This window comes from Chanos chanos, chromosome 14, assembly GCF_902362185.1.
Source record: "Chanos chanos chromosome 14, fChaCha1.1, whole genome shotgun sequence".
In the NCBI taxonomy this organism is placed as follows: domain Eukaryota; kingdom Metazoa; phylum Chordata; class Actinopteri; order Gonorynchiformes; family Chanidae; genus Chanos; species Chanos chanos.
In genome coordinates, this window is record NC_044508.1 from 14,040,349 (window position 1) to 14,063,296 (window position 22,948).

The 22,948-nt window shown below is 43.2% G+C and overlaps 2 protein-coding genes across 4 annotated transcripts in view; one reads left to right on the plus strand and one right to left on the minus strand.

Annotated features, from left to right (window-relative positions):
* The first annotated feature begins 336 nt into the window (after positions 1–336).
* nipa2 (NIPA magnesium transporter 2) lies at positions 337–5,674 on the plus strand. 2 transcript variants are annotated; one of them, XM_030791903.1, is made up of 6 exons: positions 337–373; positions 2,199–2,417; positions 2,898–2,954; positions 3,279–3,369; positions 3,729–3,889; positions 4,534–5,674. In XM_030791903.1, exons 2-6 carry the CDS (start codon positions 2,279–2,281, stop codon positions 5,172–5,174), a joined length of 1,089 nt encoding a protein of 362 aa, XP_030647763.1. In that variant the 5' UTR covers positions 337–373; positions 2,199–2,278; the 3' UTR covers positions 5,175–5,674. The 2 variants fall into 2 exon arrangements, with proteins under 2 accessions (XP_030647763.1, XP_030647762.1); XM_030791902.1 differs by lacking the exon at positions 337–373 and adding an exon at positions 1,058–1,157.
* Positions 5,675–6,206: 532 nt separating this feature from the next.
* The window catches only part of cyfip1 (cytoplasmic FMR1 interacting protein 1), a 34,984-nt gene continuing 18,242 nt past the window's right edge, over positions 6,207–22,948 (minus strand). Inside the window, exons 19-31 of one of the 2 annotated variants that reach the window (XM_030791359.1) lie at positions 21,918–21,994; positions 21,709–21,817; positions 21,334–21,453; positions 20,609–20,808; positions 18,794–18,881; positions 13,640–13,783; positions 12,811–12,901; positions 10,573–10,703; positions 8,350–8,422; positions 8,104–8,198; positions 7,526–7,764; positions 7,078–7,225; positions 6,207–6,612 (exon numbers count right to left, since the gene is read on the minus strand). In XM_030791359.1, the coding sequence (XP_030647219.1) occupies positions 6,448–6,612; positions 7,078–7,225; positions 7,526–7,764; positions 8,104–8,198; positions 8,350–8,422; positions 10,573–10,703; positions 12,811–12,901; positions 13,640–13,783; positions 18,794–18,881; positions 20,609–20,808; positions 21,334–21,453; positions 21,709–21,817; positions 21,918–21,994 (1,680 nt within the window). In that variant the 3' untranslated portion in view covers positions 6,207–6,447. The remainder of the gene's footprint in view (positions 6,613–7,077; positions 7,226–7,525; positions 7,765–8,103; positions 8,199–8,349; positions 8,423–10,572; positions 10,704–12,810; positions 12,902–13,639; positions 13,784–18,793; positions 18,882–20,608; positions 20,809–21,333; positions 21,454–21,708; positions 21,818–21,917; positions 21,995–22,948) is intronic. The other variant, XM_030791360.1, reaches the window with a different exon arrangement.

Sequence of the window (22,948 nt, forward strand, 5' to 3'; positions counted from 1 at the left end):
TTATTATTATTATTTTATATATATATAGTGCAAAGCACGTTCACCCCACCTCAAACTCTGTTTAATCAGCAAACGGTTAAAGTTGTTCTGTTTACTGTACTTCCATGAAAGTGACCGTTGCAATTAAAGGCATCGCACTGTCATGTGAACCAAAGAAATTGTCACTTGAGACATAAGACCGTGATATAACTCTTAGACAAACGGGTGGTCACTTAAATTATTAAGAGTAATTCTATACCAGGAGACTAACAAGTCAGTGGGCGTGGTTTGCCTTTCAAATTCCACCCAGCTAACAGGACTCATATCTACCCATTGGACTTTGGTATGCAGTGAAGTGTCACTCGTCCAGTTGGATCCAGCCACCGGCATCAAAGTAATTATTCTCGTTTTAAAATGCGTTTTTCTGTTCATTTTCTGTTAACTAGTAACTGAGAATTCTATCTTGGCAATGTATTGCAGTATATTTGCTTGTTATCTCTTTGCTAAAAATGTTATTGGAGTAAATTATTATGAATAAGTCATATCTGATACAACCAGAGTAAGCAAGGCAGAAATATTACAACTTAGTCTATGCAACAGTGTCTATTTCGGGGTGATACTGCGTGTAAATGACTAGCAGAAGGGGATGACCATTCCTGCCAAAGATACGGACACATTATTTGCTTAGTTTTGTTCGCTACTGCCATGTCTCATATTTTGTACTGTTTACATACTGAGATAACTCCACACCTTTAAAACTGTACCTGGCGTACGATACATCCACGCCCGTACGTCACAAGAGTGTTTTTGTTTGGTTTGCTCTTTTGCTTCCTGCTCATTTTTCTTTGAGAACCTGTACGCATAAGTGAGAACGTGCCTGCTATGCTTTGACACAGTAAAAAAAAAAAAACAATGACCCTGTTGAGAAGGTACAATATTTATTTTATTCCAAAATACCCAAACGAGGGCAATGTTCACATGAGTACGTCATATGACATCAGCCAATGGTACCGTAATTTTTCGTCTTGCGCACTGGATTGCCCTTTCACTGCTTGGGAGGGTTACATCAACCTTCCCGTCAAGAAGGAAACTATGCTATATACAAAATGTAAAAGAGCATTCTTCTTGATACTATTAATCTGACCGGCACCCTCGATTAACCACAGGGATAATATCAGGTATGTTTACATAATGTGCCGCTCCAGCACACGTATGTTAGCTGTTTATTTCGAATGTGTTTTTATGGTCACTACATCGTAGCTAGCATAGCATAGCTGATTAGCTGGCTAGCATTGCGTTAGCTGCACAAGGTGTCCAGCTAAGATAGCTGTCTCACAGCAAAGGCAGGATGGCCATTTAGCCTACCGGCTAACTCGTTGGGTATGTCGGATAGCAGGCTAACTGAAGATGCTATGTTAGCTTTGTTAAGTTGAATGGAAAGTAATGTATCCAAACTGTCTAAATAAAAAAACAACGACTGGTACACCCATCTTTTGGACGTTCACGCTGTTTAACCTGAATACAGCGTGGAGTCATAACTTGCTTAACCAGATAACTTTCTCTCTCTTGTCAGACTGTATGTTATCTTGTAATTCCACTGGCCACACCGACGGCCCATGGTCTATTGGATGATAACATTTTAACAGACAGTAGAAGCAAATAGTCCCCTGTTTAATACATATAATTCTTGTTGATTCCTACCGTGAAAAGCTTGACAAATCAATAACTATGGACTTAACAAGCCTGTGTTAAGCGCTGTGATTACTACAAATTTAATGCTGATAGCAAAGGTCGTCAACTTTCCATATTCCTGTTCTTTCCACAATCACAAAGCTTGCCGGTGAGGTGAGGTAATCTTATAGTTGACTCATAAATAGACATATGTCATCTAAGTGCGTTTCGTCGCTACAACTGCATAGCAGGATTGCGACTCACTTCCTGGATTTGCTACTATGCTGTAAATCAAGTCAACTTTGAGAGCGTCAGTCTTTGACAGACAGCAGTCAGTGTGAGCACAGTTCTTACTGTTCTTATAATGAACGAAACCGAAGAACTTATGAGTTGTAATGTCTGCAACGTGTCCTTTCAGAATGGTAAGGTATGGATTTTTTTTGGAAGCGTTTTTTCCTTCAACCGACAGAGTATTTAAACGGTGCGAAAACGGTAGCTTTCATCACTTAATCAATACTTAACGTTGTACCGTGGTTCTCTTCATTAAGGCACTGCGGTTGGTCAGGACTGCCGTACCGGTCAGCATCTTCTCTGTACAGTCATCAATGTGACGGATAGCCTCGACATTATGGGTCAGGACAGAGGGAAATATGATTTCTACATCGGGCTTTCACTTGCCGTCAGCTCCAGCATATTCATCGGTGGCAGTTTCATTCTCAAGAAGAAAGGGCTTCTTCGACTGGCTAAAAAAGGTTCCATGAGAGCAGGTTCGTCTTTTCCTAAATTTATGCGTCTTCACATTGTATTATTTTCTGTTTTTGATATCCTCTGTTGTAAAGATCGCTGTTATGCTACAGTGAAACTTGAAAATCCTCAGTGAGAAGTCAAGCTGGTAGGGGAGGAGTAGGTGTAAGTGTTTAGAAAGAGAGCAAGAGAGAGACACTCCTTTTTCAGCTAGTCACACAAGGGAACGGCAAAAGAATTATGAGTTTTTTCTTTTTCACTGTGTCCTTTTACAACATGTTTCAGAATTATGAACTTTACTCTGATATATGAAGCAGGTGAACTGTAATGTTAACTGACAAAGTTCAGTTTCAAAAGGTGTAATATATTTGCTTGTGATATTTCTCCACAATGTGCTGAAGTACCTGTGACGTAGTTCTTAAAACCAACCAACCTTATTCTTATTGTCTAATTTTATCGTGCCTATTGTGAGTCATTAAATACGACATGTTTTCGGTCCCCAGGACAAGGAGGTCACGCATACCTAAAAGAATGGCTTTGGTGGGCTGGGCTATTGTCAAGTGAGTAATATGTAATATTATCTACCTAATTCAAGATATGACAAAGGTTTGTTTTCTTTCCCTCACAGTGGAAATGCTCCAGAGTAAATTGAACTTAACTTCATGTTGTGAAGTGATGTAACATGATGTACACTTCAAATTAAAAAAAAAAAAAAATGGATTATGCTCTCTTTCTCTCTTTTCTTCTCTTCTCGTCTCTCTGTCTCTCTCTCTCTCTCTCTCTCTCTCTCTCTCTCTCTCTCTCTCACACACACACGTACTTGATGGTCATTGCTGTTTCATGGCTTGGTTTGATTGAAGTTGCTGTTGTATGTGTTTCTGCAGTGGGGGCTGGAGAGGCTGCCAATTTTGCAGCGTACGCTTTTGCCCCAGCAACCCTGGTCACCCCGCTGGGAGCTCTGAGCGTGCTCGTCAGGTATGTCACTCCATCCAGGAGTCTAAAATGTCATTGCCAATTCAGCAGCGGCCCTGAACATTAACCCTGACACTAACCTCTTTTGCATGCATGGCCTGTCAAACATAGAGCTTGGCCGTATCACATGGCCTTGATGTGAGAACAAAACGTCATTAAACCAATTTGCAGAGAGAAAAAAAAAAGTCATCAAAGCCACTATGTGGTTTCCTTCTGTGTTAGAGTCCTGTGCGCATATATTTTTTTTTTTTACAGCGAGTATGATTGTTCTGATGTCTTTGAATTTTCCTATTACTTGCGATCATGTCATGGTGAATCTATCATAAACAGACTAAACACTACGTTCGTGTGTTTTGTCACAGTGCTGTTCTTTCCTCATACTTCTTGACGGAGAGGTTGAACTTGCATGGGAAGCTTGGCTGTCTGCTGAGTATACTGGGCTCCACTACGATGGTGATTCACGCCCCACAGGAAGAAGAGATAGACAGCTTGAAAGATATGGCTAAGAAACTGGTCGACCCAGGTAAGACACATCGCCACGTCTTCAACAGAGGTGTAGAAAGGAATGCAAGTATAATGACTGTAGGATGAAGCTCCACCTCGAAAAGTTTTCCGTTCAGTCACCAAGTGTTAAAACATTTCAGCGAGAGACAATTCATCATGGAAAAAAAAAAAAATAGCACGCTCCATTGATAGTGAGCTGTCTGAGGCTATATGATGTCAGGTGATTGCATCAAGGTTGTCACACCATAGGGAAAAAAAAAATGAATAAAGTAGGTCATATGCATCATGCATGATATTGTCAGTATCTTTAGTTTTTTGGCATGTCTGTTTATTTCATTCTTATTTAACTGATTTTTTTTAATCAAAAATATAGGGTGCATGTATATTGGCTCTTCAACGGGAAATCTCTATTTAACGTAATGCATATTTTAAATAGATTCAAATTGCAGTCATATATGGCCATTATCATGGAAATGTATAAGAATAACTTGAACCAGTTTATAACCATTACGAAGAAAGGGCATTTACCGGACCAGTATTAGGTGAACACATGCCCAGTCTGGACAGTCAGAATTGGAGAAGGTTCTGAAGTCATTGTAAATGAAAGATAAGTGTGTGAGATGGACTACTGATTTCCTTTGTCTTTCCCCATCTCTCTGCCAGGCTTTATGGTGTTTGCCACCATCATCATCATCGTAGCCCTTATCTTCATCTTTGTGGTGGGCCCACGGCACGGCCAGACCAACATCCTGGTATACATCACCATCTGCTCCGTGATTGGTGCTTTGTCCGTGTCCTGCGTAAAGGGGCTGGGCATCACCATAAAAGAGGCCATCTCTGGGAAACCCGTGATCAGGAATCCGTTAGCCTGGGTTCTACTGTTTAGCCTGATAGCCTGCGTCAGCACGCAGATTAACTACCTGAACAAAGCCCTGGACATCTTCAACACCTCGCTAGTCACCCCAATCTACTACGTCTTCTTCACCACGTCCGTGCTCACCTGCTCCGCCATTTTGTTCAAGGAGTGGGAGCATATGGGCTCTGACGACATCATCGGGACGCTGAGCGGTTTTGTCACCATTATCGTCGGGATCTTCCTGCTCCACGCCTTCAAGGATGTGAACGTCAGCCTGGCGACGCTAGCCGTCTCCATCAGGAAGGAAGAGCGGAACGGACCCACTCCTAACGGACACACTTCTTATGAACTGCTGCATGAGGATGTGACAGAAGAAGTGGAGGACAGGGAGATGGGTTTGCCGTTCGACAGCGTCTCCAGGAGAAACGGCACTACAGCAACCGCATAGGGCAAAACAGTAAAAAAGGAAAGGAGAAAAGAAAAATAGGGACCACAGCACAGAACCATAACCAGCTAAAGGTGTGGTGGGACAGCTGAAGGGACACTTAGCTTTTGTTTAGGATGGAGATATTTAAAAAACAAACAAACAAAAAACCTTAAGACAATCAATTCTATGGGCAAAAAAAAATAGAGAGACTTTGAGGACCAACCGATTGTACTGAGGGTTTTTCTTGGCCTTACTTTTTTTGTTTTTTTTTCTTTCTTTCTTTTTGGACTTAACTGGGCTACATGGTGAGAGTTCACCTCATTCCTCGTGTAGCAGTGTAAATACTGTACTGTTTGTTTTTAAGAGCCTTTTGTTACACTCTCTGTACAGATAAATCTGTATTTACATGCACTGAGTTCCTTTCTACAAAATCAACTTATCAATCGCTTTGTCTTTATAATAAATCCAACCCATGTGAAAACATGAGATACTATTAACTTATATACCTGTGGTGCTGTCAATTCAAACCTCTTTATCATGAAACTTGAAGGAATCGATTAAAACACAAGTGGACAACTAGGATTTGTTACATATTTATTGGATTAAAATCAGATTACAATAAGTCAAATACAAAAAAGGCACATGGAATTCTGATAAGAGTAAGAACCGGTTATACTTGGGGGGGTGGGGGTTCAATTAGGATTATAGAAAACAATTCATGCAAATTGTTCCATCAACACCATATAGAAAATACACTACCTAGATATAGTGGCTATAGGCCACAGTTCATTCCCAATTATCTCATCACAGCAAAATCCATAAATAATCACCTGATAAAATCCACTCAGTCAATTCCCCACCTTCATAGCTTTCCATCAGTATAAAACACAAAAGCACAAGTAGCGTTCAACTATCGTAAAAATAAAAAGATAATAGTTATTCATTTTTAATAAGGCACATACGTGTGTGTACAAAAATCAACCTGAAAGGCAACATTTAAGTAAAGTGAGGCCACTGCACATGACCATTACTGCTCAGATAAAAAAAAAAAAAAAAAACACTACAGGCAGACATTGACACTAGTCTTAATGACTGCTTTTTTCCACTACCTTTGATCCTCAGCCATTATTACACCATGTGCTTCAGCAACTGGTTTGGCACTAAAAAGCATTGCTCAATGCTATAAACCCCTATTGGTCATTTACTACTGAATCCTCAGTTGTTGGTCCTGATGGAACCTGTGATGTGATTGCCGTTGCTGGCCAAGGATTGGTTGAAGTTGTGATGCAACCTCTCAATTGCTTGCGAGGGATTGGTGGATGGGTGGCTGGAAGCATCGGACATGCTCCACGGGCATGTTCTCCCCGTCTCCAGACTTAAGGTACTTGTTCAGAATGGCGAAAATCTCGTCATTTAAAACCTGGAACTTGCGAATTCTGTCCACCATTTTCTTCAACGGCTACAGAAAAAAAAGACAGGCATGAAGGCTGTTAGAAATTGTCCCGTAGCCAGCCAAGTTTATTATAGTCTTGATTTATTGAGTTACAACAGTGTAATTCAACTCTAAAGGTTGCCAGCTTACCTAGAATGAGAGTATCAATCTAGTTTATAGCTTTTATTAATCTGATAAATACAGTTATATGGACAGATGGGAACTCAATCTTCATCAGGACTATTGCTCTTGGATGCTTTATACACGCAGGCTCTCGCATTCAAATACAGAATTCCTGCTGGATTTTTCCCATGCCTCAAAATTATACAACTGCCTCAACATTACAAAACTGCCTCCACCTAGGTGGAATAAACGCTCAAGCAGTTGTGTCAGAAGTATATCCACGCAGAGTGTGTGAACTGGAGAAGCAGCAGACCAGGCCAGTGAGTGGTCAACAGTAAAAAAAAAAAAAAAAAAATCAGTCAAACTCACCACACTCTTAATGATTTCGTCCTTGCCGTCATGTTTCTGCACTTTGAGAAGGTGGTAGCTGAAGTCCAGGATGTCAAAGCGCCGCTGCTGACCCAACAGTGTTATTATCATACAGCCAGCCCAGTTAAGACCATCCCCAAAGCACTGCCTGCAACACACACACACACACAGGTACACAGACAGGTCAGTCTCTCTAACAGACACTGACATCAATAGTTCAGCTACAAAGACCTCGCTTTGAAAATGATCAAAAGATACTCTGTGCATTACAGCGTTTCATTTTAGAGCTCTATCTGAGGAACCGTTAAACCAGTTTTATTGTAATATCTAAACGAGATCATAAACCGTCTTTCGCCCGACGGAAAACGTTCCGGGTTTAAGACATTGCTGTCCCCGTCTCAATGAAAAGATCAAAAGAAGAGGGTGTATCTCCAGCCCCGTCACTCACTCCACGGTGAATTCGTGTGCGCCAACGGGGATACAGTAGACAAACTGCATGGCGCTCCACAGCCGATGGAACTCCACGCACTCGTCCACGTGCATCACGCCGTTACTGGGCAGCGGCCCGCGCCAGATCGGGTCGTCCAGGAAACCACGGATACGGCTGAGAATGACCTCGAACATGGACAGGCCACAGCACAGACGCTCTTTGGTCAAAAGGTCTCCCTCTCGTGCAATGGCGATTTGCTGAGGAGAGGGGGAAGAGCCCAAATAAAAACCCCAAAAATTAAAAACACTTGATCGTGGTCCAGATAGACTAAAAACATTTCAGCAAAACATTAGTGCTGTCCTGATCTACGCTGAATCAAACATAACTAAAAACAAAAACAATCTATCGTGCATTCTCAATGGCACAGTTAAAATCAATTTACCAGAAAGGAATCATCAAACTGAGAACTTGGACCACATACAGCTTTTTCACAAGTCCAAGCACAGGCTAATTTACAGGCGTAATGTGACAGACAGCGGTAACTGACAGTCTGTGCTGGGTCTGATGGAAGACTAAAGGTGACGTGTCATACTCACCTGTGGGGTTCCCAATCGTTCAATTAGCGGCACCAGGTGCAGGGCTGCATACCTGGCCTCCAAACGCTTCATCTTAGCATCCAAACGCTCACCCTCTGAACAGAGAGAGAGAGAGAGGGAGGGAGGGAGAGAGACAGAGAGAGGGAAAGAGAGAGACACGTCCGTCAATTAACACACAGATCCCCACAGAAAACCAAAATATGCGGGCAGAAACACAAAAGTTCTCGTGGAGGAGAATCGTCTGACCTTTGACATGAACCCTGGGCAGGATGTTCTGAAAGGGTGCAGCGTGCAACAGATCACAGACCTCTTCCTGTGACTGATGAGAGAAAAGAGAGAAAAAGCACAGATTCGGGACATGTTTTCTAAAATCACATTTTGGCAATTTAGACAAGCCCTGAACGGCATCAAAGCCATCTCCTTTAATGATCCCGTCAGTAGATGGCGCTGTGTATCTGCATGACCTCGGAGTGTGCCAAAATGTTGCAAGCCAATGGCTCTCACGCCATCAGTACTGTGTTTGCCCTGATGTCCTCAACAGCCTTTAAGTCCTCTCTGCTCTGACTGGGGCCAGTGCGAACAATGCTAACATGCTACAGATAGCCAGGTTACGATCTCGCTCAGAAAACCTATAGCTGAATGTAACAGATGACACAGTGACCTTGAGTAAAGGATTACTCATGCTCATTCTGTGTTCACAGTTAGCCTCAGTGTTAGCCTTGTGGAACCACATGACACCGCTACGATGTCACTGTAGCAACAGTCTTATCCCTGTGTGTGTGTGTGTGTGTGGAGATGAATGACTCAGAAAATGACATGGTGAATAATCACATCTCATGAAAGGAGAAGAGCTCCTGAGGTATTGAAAAAGTCGATACCCTCCTTGCTTTATTTAACACTTATTTCTTACGTAATAACTAGGTGAGTGTCACTCAGAGACCGAGTTTTTCTCCTCATATTTACGTTTTTTAAACGTTTGTTTTAGAAAAGTGCTTTTGTCCTGAGCAGTTTCTGTACGGCAGTAATCCATACAGGGTGGTAAGCAAAAGCTGGTTGGGAAAAAAAAAAGAGCAATAAGATTTCACACTTCTGCTGTTGACTTCCTTTTTTTCTACTTCCTTCCTTTTATTTTGTTTTTTTTTTTTTCTGATCTTAAAACCAGCTCATTTCAATAGGCAAAACATTATAGTTATGAGGAAGACACCCATAACCCAGAGTCACAATCTCTTCTCATCGTGTCTCTCTCTCTCTCTCTCTTTCCCTCTTTTTTTTTCTCTTCCCTTTTGGCCTGTCCTCTCCTGACCATAACCCTGCAGAGTCATCCCAAGGGTCATTTCAATTTGATTACACGCTCAAGGAAAGCACTCTGCTTTCTTCAAGTCCGACAGGAGAAAAAATTTCAGTGGTGACAGAGAGGAAAGCTTTTCTTTCTGTCTGAGAAAAAGCTATCTGCCCACCTCCAGTCTCCCCCAAGTCCTAAGACAATTCAGCCTCTCCACTCAGTGACTTTAATGAGGGTCATTTTTTCCCCTCCATCACAAAACAGAAAAATGGGTAAGTTAACAGGGTTTTTTTTCCATTAGAGCTCCGACTGTGGACATGAAAAGGGTCAAAGCAGACAGACTGAGACAGACTGAGACAGGCTGAAAGGTTGGACCACTGCCAAAGTATTTAGTCTTTTTATGCTTTTTGCTTTAGTATGTGTGACGGTGTGCTGCACAGACCAACCATAATGAGCATAATCGTATTCCATGCTAGCGCAAACGAGTCTTTTTTTGGGGGGGGGGGGGTGGTTTTAAAATGGTTTTCATTGGTCTCTTTAGTTCAGAGGTGGAGTGCAGCTGTGAACTATTACATAGAACAGCATGTCTACCGATCAAAGCAAATACTTAATCTATTGTCATTTCTAGATGACTATAATTCTCTCTCTCTGTGCTGCAGTTCCTAATCTACATATATTCTGACCAATAGTGGTTTTCTATTGAAAACCACGGAGAATACCAGCGTCTCTCACACCTTGGTGTAACCACGAATAAATAATTAACAACCGGTCGCAATCTCTTTTATTACTCTTTCCACACAGAAACTGACAGGGCTGTCTCAAGAAACAAGAACGCAGCTGTGTTGCCATGGCAACTCAAGTGCAGGCTCCAGGTAACCACATTCTTGACAGTAAAACAGGAAAACGCCGAATTTACCCAAACGTACGTACGTAAATCTAAATTCGTTTCACCTCGCTGGTAAACCATACGAGAATAGCCTTTATTTACCTTTCTTGTTGAGAACACACCACTGATTCACAGTTTCGGTAAAACCTGATTTGACTGAGAGAGAAAATAAGGAAAAAACACACTTTTCGGGCATGTGTAAACCAATGGTTCAGGGCTTTGATGATGAGTGACAGGGGCAGTAGCCAATGTTGGAGGGTTTGAGTTTAATGGTGTATGGATGTTATAATGGTATACATACCAGGCTCTGTTCACTGAGCAGACAGAAGAGAACGGCGTTGCCAACCTCACGCAAGTTCTGGAAACAGACAGTCTTCAGTTCGGCGTACTCCACGATATCCTTTAGCTGGTGGTGGAAAAACTCGAGAATACCTACAGGGAGGGGGTGGGGTGGGGTGGGGTGAGGGGAGGGGAATTAAAAAAACGGTTGAGCTACCCCCTACAGTGCCCAGATACCCTCAGCTGTGGAAATGTTCAAAGACATCTTCAAACACTCATAAGAGATCAAATGTGTTTATGTAACCGTTGATATGAATTATTAGTTCATAAACTCATCGTATAAATCGAGGTCTCTGACCCTCTTTGGGTTGACTGGCAGAACAAAACTGATTAATTAAAACAGAACGGTGAACACTGGAAAATATTCCCAATCTCTCTGGCTGGGAGAATCAGTGCAATTCAGATGCTTGTTCTGCACCGATTCCTTCCTTAGTTTCCCATGCAATCCGGTCTTTCATTCCAGTCTGACATTCTTACTTAGTCCTGTTAGATCCAATCATCCATCAAGTCATTTCCCCACACCAAAAAATACACAAGGCTTTGCTCTACAGCATTTTAAGGCTTACTATTGTCTGACAGATTCAACACGAAGAAATAGTTTTGTGACAGGCAATATACTAAAAATGTGGAAACGAATCAGATCACGTATAAAAGTTCCAAATATCCTTATTGATTACCCAAATCATGGCTTTGCCCTTGGTTTATATGACAGTGTTTTCCAACATCAGACATGGCCCGATACAGTTTCAAATATTTCACTGACTGTAACATTCAAAATCAGGTTATACAAGGCCTTTGAGAGATGACCTCTTTCGGCAACAGATGTCAGATGGGTCATTAACACATTCTTTTTGATCATGTAGAAAGTTGTATGCATACTGAAAAAGTATATGTGAATGTTAATCTAAGGCATTTGAGATGAACGGGGGAGCAAGGACATTTATAATCATTTTAGGAGGAACAAGTACCCTATTTATGGGCGATAAATATGAAAAAACAGGCTGTCTCACCAAAAAAAAACAAAAAAAAAAAACCTTATTTTACTTGTGCGGAAATGGACACTGTGCCAATACATACAATGTGGGTGAGAGAAATGGCAAATATGCTGTGTTTAGAAATTTAAGATTTTCTGACAATGACAAAACAGGTGTATTTGATAGGATGTGGAGCCCTGTATTAGATTATCAATGGGATTAGGGCAAATACCATAATTGGGTGTGACTTATCGCTGTGTGAGTGTATGTATGTAGATATGAATGTATGTATTATTACTGCAAATCTTATTTTCTTTCGACGTTTTCAACTTGTGTAACCCAAATCATGCTGTCCATCTGATGTACGGAATGCACCTGTTGCATTGAAAACTGAAAATAAATGATTAAAAAATAAAAAAGAACAGATCTAGGAAGACTAATGGATGTATCTGTCAACCTTTCCTTTCCTACTTTTCCCTCAGAGGGCTCACTCTTTCTGTCTTTCTTCACCTCCTCTACCCGTTCTTTCATTCTGTCTATCCCGCTCTCTGTGTGTGTGTGTGTGTGTGTGTGTGTGTGTGTGTGTGTGCGTGCGTGTAAATATGAGTCATAAAACCAGTATACAGAAAAGCACACTCCCCACGGTGTTCCTAATGCAAAAATAGGAGCAGGCCAGAAGGAGAGGTAATCGCCTCCTATCCCCAGGCTGCAGGGAGCCAAATCTCCACCTCTGATGTTACAGCCAATCTATACCGCTAACATACGCTGGTCATGTTCACATTCCCTCGTTTACCTGGGCATTTAGCCCTGCCGCTAGCTGACAGCTGGGTATGACCACAGCTTACCAAGCTTTAAAAAACAACCAGTCTGTATTTTGTAAAAATGCTTAAGCTAACAGGACAGTTTGGTCGTTTCTCTGATAATAATATAGGTTAGGATTTGAGTAGGGGTGTGCTCTGCGGTGTGGAGGAGCGTTTTGAAGGGCAATTTCTTTCAGGGACCTGGTGAAAAAAGGACCATTTTCTGCTAAATCTTGTAGCAGAGACACAGAATTAAGCCCTCTGTGCTGAGTGCACTACCCATCATGCAAAGTGCTCACATTGTAAAATTTCCCACCCACACCACTGAGCTCCAAATGGATTTCCTGCACCAAATGTTCAGTCCACTGAACTCAACGAGCGACCAATATTAGGCACTGGACTGCTTTTCTCACACTCTCAACTCACCGGGAGAGCCGTACTCATGACGCGGGAGACGGCAGATCTTGGGCATCACCTCCATCAGAGTTTTCACATACTGCAGAATGGTGCCCTGCAGCTACAGGGGGGAGAGAGAGAGAGAGACACTATGTTAAAAACTTTCGAGAGGGCACAGAAGTGAAAAGAGTGCTTTGAGATTAGTAGGTCTGAGTCTATGAGCAACCTAGGGAAGCAACAGCTAAACTGACTCTTTTTACAATGCAGTATCCCTCTGTGGCACTACAGATATTTCATTAAAATTATACCAATGAGGAATCCCACCAAAGCAGACATCACAAACTAGATTCTTTCAACACAGACCACACATAAAACACACAATCTCTTTCAGCTGAAATACAGTATGATGGTGCACCAAGCATAATAATAGAAAGTTTTCTATTAATCCTGATTCATTTTAAAGGATTAAAAAGATTAAAAAATCATGTAGAATAGAATATAATTATGTGTGAAAACAGCTCTCTGAGACTGTGATTGTGAACGTGACCCTGTGCAAAGATTGCAAATAACTGTTAAAAAAAAAAGAAGGAAGAACCGGCAGTGCAAAATTTGTGGAGTCCAAAGTACACGCTGACAAAAGGGACATATGGTGCCCTTTCCTCTGAATGTATATAAACAGCAAAACCTCAAGGACAAGATCATTTATCAGCTACAGTTTATTGTGTTATGACCTCCATTTTGTAAAAGGCGGAAAAACCATTTTGAACATGGAGTCATTCTAAAGAGGAAAATAGTCCCCACCCCTCCCCTCACAAACACACACACACACACACACACACACACACAGGTCGGGTCTTACCAGGCTTTTGACGACTTTCAGGAGCTCCTCCATCACCACAGCGATACCCTGGTACCCCAGTAACCTACATATGGCCTTGATATGTGGTGGCCCCAGAAAGTTCCGGTAGAAGCCAAATATACTGCTGTAGGCGAGGTTCAAGGCCTGAGTCAGGTAGAAACAGGGGTGAAAGAGAAAGAAAGACAGAAAAAAAGAGAGGGAAATGTAATATTTGTTCACACAGCTTGTGGTGCAGAGGGGGCATGAGTCATGGCTCCATCAAACATGTGGCATAACCTCCACTCTCTCCAAATGAAGAGTCACCTAAGGTCTAAGAAAAAAAAAACCCATTCATGCAGTTAAAAAAAAAAAATTAAAAACCATAATGACTTAAAAAGACAAGAATAAATCAATTAAAGGGCATTTTGCTTCCCACTCATGAGTCACAGTGAGGTAGACAGATGGGCAGATGAGAGGGTAATGACACTGTAAACACAGAGCTTGTTGATATCCTGAATGGCTGAGAGAGAGAGAGAGAGAGAGTGTGTGTGTGTGTGTGTGTGTGAGAGGGAGAGAGAGAATAAAGCACTCCAGAGAGCTTCAAACTCCATGTACAAAGGAAACAGGGAGGGGTCTGTAAAGAAAAAAAAAAAAAAGGCAGCATTCAAAGAAAGGAGGGAATGATTTTGAGACAGGAAAAGCAATGAGAGGGAAAAGAGAAGGAGGGAGGGAAAGACAGAGAGAAAGGGATGTGGAGTAAGAGAGGGAGGGAGTAAAAAAGAAAGAGAAAGAGAGAGAGAGAGAGAGAGAAAGAGAGAGTTGGAGCTCACTCAGCTATAATCCTTTTTAATATTCGCTTTCTGTCTATTTGAAAGCAGATCACTAGTGTGTCTGCCCCCCCCTCCCTCCCTCTCTCTATCTCTCTCTCTCTCTCTCTCTCTCTCTCATTCCTCTGAATCTGAGGCTGGGTTAGGAGCAGCAGGGGCAGACAGTAGTTGTGCTGTGGTCCCTGTGTAGCCGGCGTTAGCAGGAGCGCTGTGTTAGCTCCGTCAGTTCGCGGTGACCAGACGTCTCAGCCATGCTACACGGCGTAGTCACGGGGAGTAACGACGGGTCACGCGCGTTAAAACCTCCAGTCAACTGAACGTCCCTGCCACAGCGCAACTGACCGTAACAGCACCGCAAACCGCTCGTCTCTCAGCTTTACGGTAAGACCCTCTTTTCTCCCTTATATTTCTCCCTCTCTCCGCTCAGGTCAGAAAAAAGAAAAACAAAAACACTCGTTTGGCCCAGCACAGAACATGCCGCTGTGGTCAAGCAATCCTGCAGACGAAAGTATAAAAATATCACAGCTGTACGTTGTACAGAGAGGAAATACAGAGAGAGAATTTAAAGTGGGGTTGGAGTGGAGCGTGCAAGAGGGACACACACACACACACATTCGTCTGACCAGTGGAAGACGATATTGCCTGGGAGTGTGTGAGTATTAACTGATGGAGAACAATAATACTCACAGTATGACTGACAGTAGACTGACACAGACAGCAGAGGCTAATGTAAAAGCAGTCAACAGGGCAGGGTTTATACTCAGCACTCACTATTTGACTCTTCAATCACATATTTTCAAATTTTGTTCTGAGTAAACTAGTTTTATTGGTCAATCTGTTCATGAAAATGCTGGGTATGTTTTTTATTCTTGGAGAGATTTTGAGGAATCGTTGCAAAAATGCATCAATGGGTCTTGATGGCAGCAAAATTTCACCTTTGAGTTTTTTAAAAAGTTAAAAACTGGTTGCTATGTTATCTGTATACAGCACAACAGACAATGTAAAAATTCAATTAAAATTGAGCCATTCAACTGACACAGACAAAAACTCTGTGTGAGAGAGAGAGAGAGAGAGAGAGAGAGAGAGAGAGAGAGAGAGAGAAAGAGACGCAGAGGGAGAGAGAGAGAGAAAGAGAGAGAGAGAGAAAGAGGGAGAGAATGACAGTGTGTGACTGAGAAACTGTGCCTGTGTACAATGGGTGAGATCACCATAATCTTACAGGTGTAAAGGACACACAGCCTTACTATGATACAGAGAGAGATGGATGACTGGAACATATAGCTCTTATTGATACTTAGTCATGAATCAGTCATGAATGGCCAGATTCAAACAAAGGTGGTTTTTAAGCCTCTGTGGTGGATCTTGGAGGGGAGTTAGAGCACAAAGCTGAACGCTACAGGCTTACACTACAGCAGCAGACGTTTTAATTGAGTCTGTCGTCTGCATACTGCATTAAAGAGGTTCACGTTGCTTAAACAATTATTCCTGAGCCATACAGAGCCCGGCTTAAAGGTCACCAATGAGAGTGAATTCAGTTAGTGCGCATCTGTGCCGAAAAGAGCCCATCTGACGAATCAGTCTGACAGGCAGGGGAGGGCACGTGAGAGGGAATTCAATTAGTCAAGTGTTTGTGCCGGAGAGGAAATGATTTGACGTCTCATTTTGGCGTATAAAAAGTTATGAGACTACTGTAAAAAAAAAAAAAAAAAAAAAAGAAGATTGCGTCCGTCCACCCACCTAAACACGGGGACAGATGACCTGGGCGCCAGCCGGGGACGCATTCTTAGGCAACAGGTCCGGATACGCAAGGTCGACGGAGCTGGCGATCCGGGAAAGGCTGATTAGAATTGTAAACGCGTTCGCTGATCTCTCTCGTTACGTTCCCGCGCGCAGCTTTATCTCCATCGAGTCAGGCGGAACAAAGCAGACACAAAGCAATCAAAAATGTGTCATACTCCAAATCTAGCGCCTGAACGCCAAAGCCGCTTTAGTCACCTCTGCCGCCGTGTGTTTGGAGCTGCCGGAGCAGAAATGAAAAAATTCAAAAAGGATGTTGTCGTGGAGAGAGAGGTCACCTTGCGCCGTCATCTCGGGCCACGGTTTTTTTGTTTTAACAGTCGGCTTTTCAAGCATGGGCGCTTTGTACGATTTCCTTTTTATTGGCCTCAAAATGAAAAAAATGAACCCACAAAAAAAAAAAAAAAAAAAATCACTTGGTTCACAGTCAAAGTCTGGTCCCTAGGTCTAACACAATAGCACATCAAAGCTTGCTCAGACTTTAATCGTGACATGGCACATTTCTCTACTCAATGAAAGGGCATGGTTATTTATAGAAACGCTTCTCAACGTTCTCCGAGTTAACCTTCAGTGTCAACGATTCCCTCTGCATGACTGAGGAAAGAGATAAACATCTCAAAGAGCGCCTTTCAATGCTTGCCACCGACTACAAAATCCCCCAAGTACTGTTATCATTCAGTTAACCTCCTGAAGAGCACTAGGGGCCCTCGTCCGCCCTGTCTGACCTCCTGTGTGCGTGTCACGCCTCTGCTTCTGTTGATGAGTGATAAGAATCTTCCGTCTCTTTCCACAGTTTGTGACCTAAGGCTAGCTGTTCCGTCTACGAAGGACGTCTGTCGAGTTTCTGAGAGGCCGACCAAGACTGTGAGCTCTTCAGAAGATCCAGATGGCCATCACCGTTCGCAACGTCACCTCCACTTCGGCTATCGTGAGCTGGCCCTCCGAACCCGGGTGCCTGGATACCTTCTACAGCGTCATGTACCATCCCAACTGGAACAGCCTCCTGATGGGCTACACGCGGAAGAGCTTCCTGAGGGAGGATCGGGTGCCCGTCAGTCAGACCACCGCCACGCTGGCCAACCTAAGCCCCCAGACCACCTACATCCTCTGCGTTACGTGCCAGTCTGCCAACCCTTCCCGGGACCAGTGCCAGGTCTTCAGCACGCTGGACGAGGGTTCTGAGCAGGAGGGCGGTCGCAGAGAGCTCGCCATGGGCGTTTGGTTGGCCAGTAGCATCCTGCTGCTGGTAATCGCGGCTGTTCTGCTGTGGGGGTGTTTGCACTCCCTGTGCCCAGGCAAGGGGCAGCAGGACGCGGACGAGGGCTCAGGGAACGCCCCCCAAAACGAACACGCTCTAACCTCCTGCCGCGGGAGAGGGGAGGGCAGAGAGAGTCTATACACACCCAGCACCAGTACGGACGAGTCTCAGCACGCCACAGTCATAGAGAACCCGTTCCACACCGACCACGGGGGCGGTCCGCCTCCACACGCTCAATAGCAGACATCGCTGACCAAGAGACACCGTTCTAAGCCCTGCTGACCTTTGAAAAGTACATGTGCAACAACGGTGTGCAGAAGTACACACGCATTTCACTCCATTACGCTCAAACTCAAGATTACAGTCACCGGAGCAGAAGTAGCAGTAAAAGCAGAAATGATTATAGTTTGACCCGCGGGGTTTGAAAAGATATGACTTGAGGATTGAACTGGCTTAAGCCTTATAACCATTACATCTTCCTTATTTCGTTCCTGTCTTTGACTAAAGAAAAGAAAAACGCAAGGACCTTTTTGTGATAGTTGGATTCTGCCCCTTTTTCCAAAATAACTCTCTCTGTCTTTACATTTGCCCTTGAGATGTACTTGTGAGGTTTTTGTTTTGTTTCTTGTTTTTTTTGTTTTGTTTTGTTTCTTCAATATTGTATTAAATACCTCCTGTGCTGGAGTTGAGAGTTTCAAATATGTCAAACTGACAGAGAGGAACATTTTTCCACTGTCTTAAAAAAAATCTGTCTGTGTGGAGTCTGTGTTTTGCCATTGAAATGGTACGAAAGCTCCCGTCGGTAATGATTTCAAAGAAGAAAAGGTGCACTCAGACAGAACAAATGAAATGAAAAGAGAAAGAACCTTCGTGCCGTGCATAATAAAAACTCACACGCGCATAATCAAAACTGACACGTGCAAACCAAACCTCATTCCTCAGGGTGAGAACAGCGCAGAACTCATGGACACCGATCAGGAAACCACGGTTTGATAACTGGTAGCCAAAATGACCTTTCCTAGTTCTTTTCTTGTCTTTAACGATACCTGAATTGAGACTGTTAAACTACAGGCTCATAGAGTGTGAAAGATTTCTGATGTGTCATGGGTGATACAGTAATTGAATGCAGAAAAACTGGCAGGAAATAAATCGAGAGAATTGGACGCATGGCATGTAATTATGTGCTCTCAGTTCCTGACTAAAACCAAACACACGGTGATGTGAATGTAAGGGGAACGGAAGGAACAAAGGAGAACACGATACAGCAGCACTGAGAGGTGATTTTAAACTGACCTTTGACCCGTACAGGTATTGAGGCTGGGCATTGGGCGGTTTGTCCCGCTGGAACTCCTGAGAGAACGGCAGAACTGTCCGAACAAACCTGGAGAGAGAGAAAGAGAGTGAGAGAGAGACAGAGGGAGAGAGAGAAAGAGAGTGAGAGAATATTTGTGACACTCAATTACATTTCCACACAGAGTGCAGAGGAATACTTCATTCTGTCTAGGGTAATATCACAAAACAGCAGTTCAGTTCATTCTTCATGATTTAAAAAATAAATAAATAAATAAATAAATCAATTGAGATTATCATTTTGTCAGGACTGGAAAAAAATGCTTAGGACAAAAAAATTCATTATATAAGAAGTGCTGTGAAGTTGGAGAGAAATCACTGAGCAATTCCGTCCCCCCTCTTAAGGGGCCTTACAGTTCACATTCAATTATTTACAACATCTCCCACCCAATCAGAGAGCCACAAGCCCACCTCCTATCCAATCAAATGAAACCCCACGGGAGACTGTGAGGAGACGACAACCTCATCAGGAAAGTCAATGGGCTGCCAGCAGTCTCTCTATTAATGAAACATTACCCAGTGGAACATGAGAAATGTAGGCAACCTGTTTAGAGTTAGAGAGCTCTCTCTCTCTCTCTCTCTCTGTCTCTCGCTCTCTCTCTCTCTCTGTCTCTCGCTCTCTCTCTGTCTCTCCCTCTCTCTCTCTCTCTCTCTCATCGTGTATTTCAATTCAACCAAGAACAAAGATTTTGAAGTGAAAAACTGAATGTGGTGATGGAGGACACTATCCTGGAGACATAAGTGTTCTGGAAACGTCTTTCTCAGATGCATGCACTCATCTAAAAGCGTTCAGTAATTCTATAATGGGAGCCTTTGTGTATGCTCTGAAACCTTCCCAAATCCTTCACTCAGCTTTATGAGCACTACTGATGAGTCATTTTTCATCAGATCTCCAACCTTCACATTGTTAGAACAGTCAGAAGTGCTGACTGAAAGTTTAGTTTAGTTTATATATATATATATATATATATATATATACATATACATACACACACACACACACATATTATATATATATATATTTTTTTGTATTATTGATGACCAGGGCTACACAGACCATGGGTGTGAATATTTCTAGCTATTTCATCACACAATCATTCAGTGTCTTACACACCCTGTCCACTGTTCACACAATCCCCCTCTTTCTCCTCCTCTGCATTCAACACACTTCAGCCCCCAAACTTCTCTCTCTCTCTCTCTCCCCCTCTCTCCCTCCCCCTGCCCCCCTCCACCCTCACCCCGCCGGCAATTAGAAAAAGAGCCCTGCTTCAAGAAACTGAGCATTGATTTAAGAAATAGGTCAGCATCTGTCTCAATGTGTCAAAGTATAGTTGTGTTTACACAGAGTGACGAACAAAAGAATTCAGTCCAGCAGAAACCAAACTGCCGACACGCAGACATTCATCTGCAGATGAAAGAAAGAAAAAAAGAAGAAAGAAAGAAAGAGATGAAGGGAGAAGGGGGGGGGGGGACTGCTCAAAAGAATTCCTCATTTCCCTTTTAAACTGTGATTACATCTTTTTTTTTTTTTTTTAAACAAACTCAGTACAAAAGTGTCTCTCTGTCGGTCTACAATACTCTACACTTCTCTTCCTCTCTCTCTTCCTCTCTCTCTTCCTCTCTCTCTTCCTCTCTCTCTCCCTCCCTCTCTCCCTCCCTCTCTCCCTCTCCCTCTCTCCCTCTCCCTCTCTCTCTCGGCTGTGCGGTGGAATTGGAGTTGAGGGACTCGTATTGTGGTGGGGCTGGGTATGCCAGTACCTGTTGGTGGACCCATTGTAGCAGTAGTTGGGCAGGAAGTCGTAGTTGAGCTCCCAGAAGACATGGAGCGTGATGCGTCCATAAGGGGCGGAGACATTGTGATTGGCCTCTCGGAACATGGCATCCATACTATCCAGGGTCAGGTACTTACTCAATAGCTTATGGGTCATTCTGTTAATCTCCAACAAACCTTCCAACTCCTGAGACAGAGAGAGAGAGAGATGAGAGAGAGATAGAGAGAGAGAGAACGAGAGATTCATTTAAACTCTGAAGCAATGAAACAGAACAGAACTGTAGAACATTATGTACTTACACCCTTGAACTGCCATCTCTCTCTCACACACATACATGCACGCGTGCACACACACACACACACACACACACATACACACACACACACACACACACGCTCATTATCCATTCTTTCTCCTCATCTCTCTGACTGCAGTCAGGTGGAGGATTTGGGCCAAGTGATTTCTGCACTCTGCTGAATTTCAATTGATTCCTATTATTGGCTTTCAGTCTGGAACACCTGCCCAGCAAAGCAACCAGAACAGACAACCAGCCCTCACCTCCCAACATACCACAGCCCTCCTGTGGAGTTCGATTCAGACTTCAGTACTACTCACCAACAATGTCACGTGTACCAAAAGAAGTGGATCTCATGTGTGCTGTGGGAAGCTTTATCTGTGTTGCTGTGTTTTGGCTGTTATTGTGTCACATACCATGATGGATGTGAGGTCCTCGCTCTCGAAGCGGTTGATGGCCAGTTCCAGAGACTTGTAGAGAGCCGCTGACACTCTTTGGGTGATGAGTCGGTTCAGGTCGATGGAGCGGCCGAGGAGCTGAGAGACAACAAGACGCTTGGTGAACAAACACACACACACACACAAACAAACTCACACAGACACACACACACACACACACACACACAGAGAAACTCGCACACGCACAGCAATTATGCTGAAGAAGATTTGCTGCGTAACAGTTCACTGGAGGAATATTTCAGAACACATATCTAAATGCAGCAGTCATAAGAGAGGTACGTGAGAGAGAGAGAGAGAGAGAGAGAGAGAGAGAGAAACAGAGGTTGTTCTCACCTGGACATGTCTCTGTTTGAGGAGAGTGTCGTAGCGATTTGAGGGAGGCCACGAGATATTTGCCCCTTGGTTCTTACACTCTGACCTCAAGCGCTTGTCAAGGAGAAGACTGAAGAGGAAGAGACACACACACACACACACACACAAACTCATTTATATGTCCTACTTCACAAACACATCGTTAAGATAGCAAGATGTGCACAACATACCTGCCGGCAAGAACCTTGTAGTAGGCGAATATTTGATCAGCGAGCTTGTAGACAAACTGGTCAAAACACAAGTTGACCTGTCAAAGTAAAGAGACAGGAGAGAGAGAGTGCATTACAACAAGAAGGAACCGTGTAGAAAAAACCCTTATGTTCTAACCCAGGAGTGGGCAAATCTGGTCCTGGAGAGGGCCATGGTCCTGCTGTTTTTCTTGTCGACCAACTAAATACAGTCTCTGATTGGCTGAAGAGCATGCACACCTGTTTTCAAAGTGAAAATCAACAGGTAGCTAAGAGGTGAAAACAAAAACCAGAAGGACACCGGCCCTCCAGGACTGGATTTGCCCACCCCTGTTCTAAGCTGTCAAAGCCTGTACTAACCTGTCAAAGCCAGCATTAACCTGTGCTAACCTGTCAAAGCCTGTACTAACTTGTCTTAACTTCCTAATGTGTCTTAGCATGTCTTAATATTTCCTAAATAGTGTCCTTGCACATCTCCTCACACACACACACACACACTAACTTGTCCTGACAAGTAAGGCAATCGATTCCAATGTGTCCTAATCTGTGCCAACTTGCACTTACATGTCCACTACTTAAGACATTAAACACTAAAATGTGCTTCATGTCCTAAGGAGTCCTCACATTATTAGTGTCCTTATAATATCTGCACAAGAACTAATATGTACTCAAATGTACTAACATACCCTATCATGTCCTACTGTGGTCTATGGAAGCTCAGAGTTTTTTGTTGTTTTTTTTTTTTTTTTAAGTACAATTGGTAAGAACCATGAAAAACTTGTTCATTTAACAGGAAAGTTACCACCCGAGAGTCATTATCGGCGAGACAGGCCCAGGCGTCTCAAACAGCAGCAGTAATTTTCCTTTTTTCATTCCTGTGCTTCAGCACAGCAGCAGATCAGAGAACGCCACATTAGTGAGCCCTATTCTTTCCTCTTTCAAAAGGCTTAAATACCGACTACTCCGAACAGGTGACACACAAAAGGAGAAACGCGGTGTAATCACCTGAAAGC